The 9,157-nt window shown below is 26.1% G+C and overlaps 1 protein-coding gene across 1 annotated transcript; it reads right to left on the reverse strand.

The window, feature by feature from the left end:
• Positions 1-242: 242 nt before the first annotated feature.
• On the reverse strand, positions 243-5,201 carry LOC132923736 (cilia- and flagella-associated protein 45-like). The gene is made up of 8 exons (XM_060987693.1): positions 4,758-5,201; positions 4,341-4,501; positions 2,319-2,508; positions 2,094-2,267; positions 886-1,059; positions 607-822; positions 371-540; positions 243-306 (listed from the first exon to the last, which is right to left on the reverse strand). Exons 1-8 carry the CDS (start codon positions 5,199-5,201, stop codon positions 243-245), a joined length of 1,593 nt encoding a protein of 530 aa, XP_060843676.1.
• Positions 5,202-9,157: the final 3,956 nt, after the last annotated feature.

Consider the following 9,157-nt stretch of genomic DNA (forward strand, 5'->3'; position numbering starts at 1 on the left):
AACTATACTAATTTTTTTATTATAAACTATGTTTATCTCTGTATTAGTTAACTCGGATATTACCACAGTTATAATATGCTTAATAACATTTTTTTATTATACCTATATTTTTAAATTTATTTTATTTTACGTTCATATATAATATTATTCGTCATAAATACTACTCGGTTAGTATAATATTAAGATCATGACAACAAAATTATTTAAATGTACTTTTATTAACAATTATTGTTGTTGCTATATCAGTCTCTTAATTTTAGTGTTCTCTCGACGCCTTGCACATACTTGGTCGGTAATTTATATGCCCTAAAATAACAATATGAATATAGTAATATTGTCAATCCATTATAAATATCATAAATGATTTTACCTAAGCTCTTCGACTTTCTTTTGCATTGTAGCACGTAATGCTTTTTCTCTAGCAGCTTCACCTTGTTGGTATATGACGCCTTCCTGGAAAAATTGTTTTCTTTCCTTAATTTTTTCCAATTCCTTTTCACTAATTTGCTTCAGTAAATTTTGCCTGTGTTTATCGAGTTTCTAATATCAACGAAATTAGGTTGTAACCAAAACTGTATATAATCATTTATATCAACCGAATTATACCATTTTAGTTTGTCTATCAAATTCTTTGGTTCTTTCAATTTCCTCTACGTTCAGTTTAATAATTTTGTCAAACTCTTCTTTCTCTCTTTGTATTTCAAAAGCATAACTTTCTCTTTGTCCTTCAATTTGTTGTTGTCGAGCTTGTTTCAAATCTTCATTTTGTTTTATCTTTTTTATAGCCTCTTCGCGTTCCTTACGTCGCCACTCTCGTTCTACCTATATGTCCAATATACATGTAACGAATTCAATATCTAGCTTATGAGTTATTAAAAAAGTTACTTTGTCTTGTGTTCGGAGTGCGTTTAGCTCATCCTTAGCAGCCTGAAAATCTTGCGAGGCTTTTTGATTCGCTTGAATCTTGGCAATTTCTTTTTCTTTAGACATTTTAAGTTTTTTCACTTCTTCTTCAAACGCCATTTCCCGTTCATTCTTTTTTCGATCGTATTCTTGTATCTATAAAATATGAAGATCAATAGATATTTAAAAACAAGTAGTATTTTAGATTTTGAAAATATTAAAATATTAAATATAAAATATTCAAAAACGAATATTTGCAGGTATTTGAAAATTTTACCAAATGTTTATAATATCTTTTAAAACACACACTTAATTTTATAATTTTAAAAATATCTTGGCTTTTTTGAGCTATTTATAGATAAGAGACATTTTTAAGATTTTTTCTATAAATGCCGATTGAAAATTATTCACTGGGTTAAAATTCTTAAAAATTTAACTCGAGATCCCATATAAGTTGTCCTTGTATTTTTATAAAAAATTATAAAAATATATAATCATAATTTTTTTTCATATTTGTCTTTAAAGTTCAAATTAAAAAAAGAAAAAAATCAAAATTGTACAAACTACAAAAACTACAAATATTTTGTAATAAAACATTTATAAAATCTTCAATTTTTACAGCTATGGTATTAAAACGTAAGATAATGTTTTTCATAAATAGTTCATACTGAGACTAAAATAAAATTAACTAAAATAAAAATTGTATGTATAGGTACAACAAATTTTACTATATGCATTAAAATTTTCAAAATATGAAGATTTTATCTGTTAACACTGTGAACCTATTTACGTTCTACGGTCTTTATAGTAAAGAGTTATTAACTTAAAGTCTTAAAACCTCAATCTAGCGTAATATTAAAAGTAGGATAAATGATTTTAATAGTTTTATCAAAAAATATATCATAAAGTATACTTGGTGATAGTTTGACAGGCTGCCTCCGCTTAGAATCGTTTTTTGTATCAAATGATATATCATTGAAAACAAATTTAACACACCTATTATAATGATCTACACGGCTACACGACACCTTATATACAGTAGAGCAGTACCCGCTTGCCTAGCTTTTTATGTGTGTGTATGGATAGTGGTAAAAATATTTAGTTTTAGTAAAGGGTTAGTAAAGCATCACAAAAGGTATGTGGATACAAATTAAATTACCTTTAATATATATTTATTTTTGTACAAGTACCTGTAGGATTTCAACTTTGACTAATTCTTTTTCTATTGTTTTTAAATCTCTTAGCTGTGCATTAATTTGTAAAAATTCTTTTCTCATCTCAGCTTGTTTTATTAATTTATCCTTATAATCAATTACTTCGGCGCGTTGAGCCTCGATTGCAGCCTCTGTACGAATCCTTGCATCCTAAACGAATAATTGTAACACGTTTATTGTATAATCGATTATTAATTATACTTCTGAAGCTCTAGCAGCTTCCCATTCTCTGGTGATCTCATTTTCTTTCATTTGTTGTATTATTTCTGTCGCTTGTAATTTTTTTTTTAATCTGTCAGCTTCTACTGCTTTTTTGTACTCCTTAGCTGCCAATAAACGTTGTTGTTCCATGATTTCTTCCGATCTGCGTTGTTCTTGTTTCATTTCTTTTCTATAATGTGTTTTAATTTCATTACATAGAAATGTGCATTATAATAGAATGTACCTATATGGCTATATGTATAACATGGGGCTGGTTTTATGTAAACTAATATTTTAAATAAAGTATACATAATTTATAAATTATAAGCTTTTAAAATTTAGCTGATGACACCAGTGGTTTTGGTTAAGAATACGAGTATATGGAGTATAAAAAGTTTACCAATAGCTTCTCTTTAGTTTTTAGTTGTAATGTACTATCTATACATTTTAGATCCTGAATGAAGTAATGAATATATTTATTTTATAGGTACAATGTTGTGTGTTTTATTGTGTTTGTAGTTTGTACACAATTTTTGAGACAGTAAAAACTAAAATGGTGGTTATTTCTGGTAGAAAATTGGATTTAGTTAGTATTTTGGGTGGTAAAAACGAAAAATTACTGAGAATTAATTTTATAATCACGAAAAACAAAATAATAATAAAAACGACAATTTGATTTTAGGCAAATTCATTTGTCGAAAAAATTAATTATGTGTTTAAGGTGCAACTCAAAAATAAATAACGGTAGATACTTGTAATTTTTACTAAATATTATTGCTTTTTATTCATGATAAACATTTTTAAAATATTTTGACTATTTTCAAACTTTTTAAAGGCGTGAATAATTAAGTTAACATAAGTTGTTTTTATATCTGTATAAAAATATAAAAAATATATGCGCACAATCTTTTTTATTTGTGTTTGAATGTTGATAACTATTTATTGTAGTTAGAAGTTCATAAAAACTTTTCTTTTTATATCTAAGCTTTGAAAATTCGATAAAAGATTTTTTATAAGTATTTTTTACGGGAACCATAAAATCTAAATATATAGGATATTATTTTTTTTATAGACATTTTAAGTTCAAATTTGGACAAACCTAACATAATACTAAAAGTAAAATAGATTACTTTTATAGCTATATAAAAAAACATATCACGAAATATACTTGGCGATTACTGTTATGGTATATATAGTATATAATACTATAATAGATAATACTCATAATAGTGATTAGTAATTCCTACGACACCTAATATACAGCAGAACGATACCCACTTGCATACCTTTTTTTTCATATAATAAAACATAATTTTTGATAATTGATAATATTTAGATGTGTAGTCTTGGGACAGAATAATATATTTTTATTTTTGAACTTTCAAATTAAGGAAATATTATTAAATACAAAAACATTTTCATAACTATTGATCGTGTTTTTTCTTTAGTACAAATCGAAACAATTTACTATCTATATTGCACAATGTTAAATGATTGTTACGATTATTAATATATTTTTTCAATTAAAAATTATATAGCAACAAGATAATTAAGTGATTCTATCTTATAATGTTATTGCATATACTCGTAAACTATATTAACTATTTAAGGGGAATAATTTACATTTTAAAAAAAATGATCACTTTTATTATGTTTAAAATATAATATATAAGAGCATCTATAGAATGCAAATGCACACACTTGGATCCTAAAAATTACAATTACAATTACATGGCATATCGAATAAACTAGAAATTTACTTCTAGAATTTATAAAACACAGGTTTATTTACCATCATTTGATTGTTAAATTAAAAGTCACAACCCTAGTATGTTTATTAGCTTGTATATTTTCTATATTAAAATATAATGATATATCTGTATAAAGTTTATATTATATTTATATATATTTTATCACCGTTATTTGTGGTTTTTATAGGTTTAACACTATATATATTTTTTTCATAGTGTGCCGTTGAAACTAAATGATCAGGAAATACTGCTGTCTAGTTATATTACTTACTGTATAAGTTCTTTTTCTTCAATTTGTGCACATCTAATTGCATGGCATTTGGTACTCAATATTAACGAATTGCATTGTTTTATTTCGTACTCTTGTTCCTGTCTTAATTCATATGCTCTATTCAGTAGATAGTTGGTCTTTTTGCTCGCTTCTTCGTCTAACTGTTATAAACAAAACTTGTTTAGCGAGGATTATTATAACGCACACAGAAATTAAATTCTTGATAATTATAATATTGAGTGTTATGTTACTCATCAAACATATAACATAAATAAGAAATATAAAAAAAAATATTTAATACTAAAACATGTACAACAATAATTCCACTTAGAAATTAAAATCATTTTTTTTTTTTGTTGGTATTTCGTCATTTTAAATAATTATAATTTGTTATACAATTTCAAATATGCCACTGACCTGAGTAAGTTTTGGTCCTTTAGTTTTTGTCAGCATGTTAAATTTTTGTAATTGTTCTTTCCTTGCTTCGCTTTCAGCCTTAAGCCGTTCTTCGTTGGCTTTATGCTGTTGAATAGCCATCTGCCGTTCTTCCGCAGTCACCACCACAGAAGCATTTTTTAACCGCCCGTACGTATTTTTGTCCAGTACTCGTTTGCCCGGTAAAGATTGAATCGATTTACCTAATTTGTCCAGTTTACAAATATTCTGCTGTAATTTGTAATGTTCCAGATCACTGCGCGGTTGGTGTTTGGAGCTTTCATTGGTTATCGTTGATTTTTGGTTTTCTTTATCATCCTTACGTCCTTTTAAGAACGCTTCACATGGTGTGCTATAATGTTTTTGCATTTCTAACAATTTTGATGGATCTAATTCCACGCCCTTATCGGAGAATATTGTACTCATTTTTTACAAGAATCGTTGAAAATTATGACTTATATAATATACTTGTTTATAAATCAGACGTTGATGATATTACTAGAACGACAATAATATAACACGATTTTCAAAATAATCTTTGATAATGTATGATATTATGTTTCAATAATTAAAAAAGTAAATAGATTTACCGAAAATTGTCCATAAAAATATAAATCATAAGTGTTTGTTTAATCGGTCACTATGAGTGTATTTCGATAAATATTAACATTTTGGTGTTGTTTAAATATTCATATATTATAATAAATGATTGCATACATATATTTTAGCGGAAAATTTAAAGTACATCTAGAAATACCGGCTTGGAGTATAACAGATGGCAATATTTTATAATACTCATGATTATATTTTAGACTTATCAGATGTACAGTACAAAGGTTATATGCAAAGATAATATTCATGTTATTTACGTAACTCACCTTATATAGCAATCGACGAGTGGACAACTACAAAAAAAACATCAGTAGTAAAAATAATCTGTAAATTATGGATGGATTTCAAGTTTTTAACGTTTTAATTATTAAGAGCCGCATTTGTCTATTGTAACATTTCAAAATAAATGTCTCATGTGCCGAGCAACATAAACCGTAACATAATGATAATACACTTCTGTCCAAGTTTAGAAATTATTTTTTCCGAAAAATTATCACAGCAGCCTTTTTGTTTATAAAATAAATAACTATGATTTTAGTAATAATGGCCAAACTTAAAAAATATTGTTCATAATGGATTATCAAGTGATAAACCCATTTATTTATTTTGAAATCGGTTGATTTATGTTATATAGTAATGTTTAATAATAAATTAATACTTTTTCCATTGATCACACTATTAGCTTAATTGACACTTACCCTTTTACCAAGTGTAAAGTGATATTTGTTATTTAATTGGCGGTGGCCAGTTTGCAAATGTTACCTAGCTTGCTTAAATACATTTACGATACAGTCGAGATCCAAAAATTCTATATGACGTATTTTCTTGTTCCGCACTTTACACTATTGGGTCACCTGGATTGCTGCGATTATTGATACCTATTTGTATACTCTAATTTAGGGGATTTCTCAAGTGCGTCCCGTTTTTAATTTTTATCTTTTTCATAGCCCGAGGCGTCCGCAGTTTTATCCGCAAATTATATTGAATAGTCCGGGCGAATTCGCAGTCATACAACAAATTATATTGAAAATAATATAAATAAATAAATAAATAATAGATTTTCTTCAAATTCAACAAGTCACTTTACTTGCATAATAATAATAACGTTTCATAAAATTCCCGTTACTGTTATAAAATATATTATAAATTTATAATCAGTCTTTTTAACCAGTAACCAATTGATCGATAAATAAGTTTTTAATTTTAAAGCATTTTAGTATTTAGATTGTTTATGTCGAAACTTTGTATTAGTCGCAATTGTTCCATGGCCATTCAAATCTACAATTATAATAATTTATAGGTGCTTAATTTTTATTGCTATGATTGTGAAGCACTAGAAATAGTGGGAAAATTGCATTTCAATTTAACTTCGATAATAATTGCGTACATCTAAATGAACTGGGACGCACTAGGACTATGTAAAAAATATGACCTTTTTTCTTGGGACGTACTCAGGAAACTCCCCTAATATAATGCTTTATTCAGTAAAAACATTTATTTTTCACTTTTGTACATTGTTTTATAATCGGATAGAATATTCACTGTTTGACTTGAAATTTTGGTTTGTAACTTCTTATTTATTGTATGAAAATATTTCAGTGGTTTTAAACTCAGATTTTATGTTCTTGTCATATTTTTAAAATTGTTAACTGTAATTTTAAGGAAAGTCAAGAGTTTATATTATTTAGTAATAGGACTAAAATATTTGATTTTCATGGTGTATACAAAACTTTTTTCCATTCCTTTTTAACAGCTGAAAAATAGCAATAAATATTAACAATAAGAGGTTGAAATAAATATGTCATACCATTTGTAGATATATAGAACATTACAGAAACCTCAGTCTTAAAGGTACCTACGTATGTCAATCACTGTATGTTTTGCGTACTTTCTCACAATTTTCACGAACCACCAATAAAATTGTTTTCATTTTAGTTCAAAATATGAACAAGTAAGAATGTATAGCAGAGCTTGTAAAACATTATCGAAATATTTATATATTTATTTTAACGACAGTTATGGATACGCCAGCACCTATTAATTTCATAAATTCTCCGAAAAGAGAAAAAAATCAACCTAAGGCATATTATTAGTAAACCTATATTACGGCCTCGTTTATATTAGTATAATTTAACTAAAAATAATATAATATATAATATATACATTAAAGTGGAAACCCCCATTTTATTTCTAATCTTATTCATTTTACGTACTTTTTTATGATCAGAAATTGAACTTTTAAGAATTATAAACTGTTCAGCCACTTGATACGTATCTATTGATCACATATTCGTTGTCAAGAAGAAATATATATATAGTTGTATTGATCTTTTTATTGGTATAGTTTTGAACTACTTTTGAAAACTAAACAAAAATACGTTCTTTTGTCATTGTTATACTTTTATTACACTTCGAACTCATCCGTTAAGTACAATTTTTTTTTTAAATATAACTTACATAAATAATATTATTAATATTATTATTAATTTCAGTTGATAAATATCTAAGAAAATGTTTACTTGCAAGTCATATATAATTTCCGTTTTAAAAGGAAAAACACATTTTTATAACTTTAATATAATCAATAATTGTACAACAGTTAAAATATTGTAAAATATAAAAATATAAATATAGAAAAAAAAACAAGATTTACATCCATAATATTAGAGTTATGTTAACGTATGGAGGTAAAATGTGATTGCTTACTGTGTTTATCGGTAGTATAGGTTATCATAACACAATTCTATACGTTACTTTTAAAGAGTATATATTTTTTTAAAGTTTAAAAGTAACTTGGTATGTAACTGATGAACTTTAATTTTTTAACTTGTTAACAACCAGTCTTGAGTGTAATTTAAGTTCACACTACTTATCATTGCTCTATGTATATTTTGATAGTTCAGTTGCATATGACTAACATTTTTTATAATATAATGTTAAATGTATAAAATATAATATGCTTATTAATTAGTAATTACTATAAAATATGGAAAATGTAATAAAAAAAAATTATTGAGTCTGAAGCAAAGACCGAAAGGCTATCCACTTGTCAATAATTGATACAAATAATAAACAACATTTTACTCGTCAAAAAATGGAATACAAATAAAAGTTGTTACGCCAGTAAATTGATGATCGTTTAAAATACTTCAAATTTTGAGCTAATATAATTACAATACATTTTTATACGACTGAAAAATAGTAGCGAACAGTGGTATTGGCCCTCTCGTGCTGTAGTTATAAAGGTACCTATTATGTTTTAGTTTGTTTTTCCGCGTAATACTTTGTGGATGTAAACAGGTGTCATCATAACGTACACGACAAATGTAAAACATATATATTATAATAGTTAAATGTTGGTATTGAATTTCAATGTTTTTTTTACTTAGTACTGTAAAGGCTATTTTTATCATGGTCGGCTCAAGCATGAAGCAATAACCTGAAATTTGAACAACTGTATTGCAGCGTTAACCATTTAATACTGTAATATTATTACGGCACGTCATGATTAATATAATTTGAAATTAGTACGATACCGTAGTATTACTGGTATTTATGAATATTTTAAAGAATTTCAAAGACATTGCAGATAATAACTGATGTACTATAAAAATAAGAATTTATCAAGCTTAATTTTACAGAATTTAAAATTTTATAAATAGATACTATTTAGTTTTTCAAAATATATAGTGTCATATAAGTTAAAAATGTACATATCAGGTGAGAATAAGTGAAATGTTGCCTTATCTATTTACTAATTATAGATTGAC

This window comes from Rhopalosiphum padi, chromosome 3, assembly GCF_020882245.1.
Source record: "Rhopalosiphum padi isolate XX-2018 chromosome 3, ASM2088224v1, whole genome shotgun sequence".
In the NCBI taxonomy this organism is placed as follows: domain Eukaryota; kingdom Metazoa; phylum Arthropoda; class Insecta; order Hemiptera; family Aphididae; genus Rhopalosiphum; species Rhopalosiphum padi.

Coding starts and splice junctions, on each gene's coding strand:
- LOC132923736 (XM_060987693.1), bottom strand. CDS start 5,201: ATGAGTACAATATTCTCCGATAAGGGCGTGGAATTAGATCCATCAAAA. Junction 4,502..4,757: donor AAGGACCAAAACTTACTCAG/GTCAGTGGCATA, acceptor TGTTTATAACAG/TTAGACGAAGAAGCGAGCAA. Junction 307..370: donor AAGAAAGTCGAAGAGCTTAG/GTAAAATCATTT, acceptor TTGTTATTTTAG/GGCATATAAATTACCGACCA.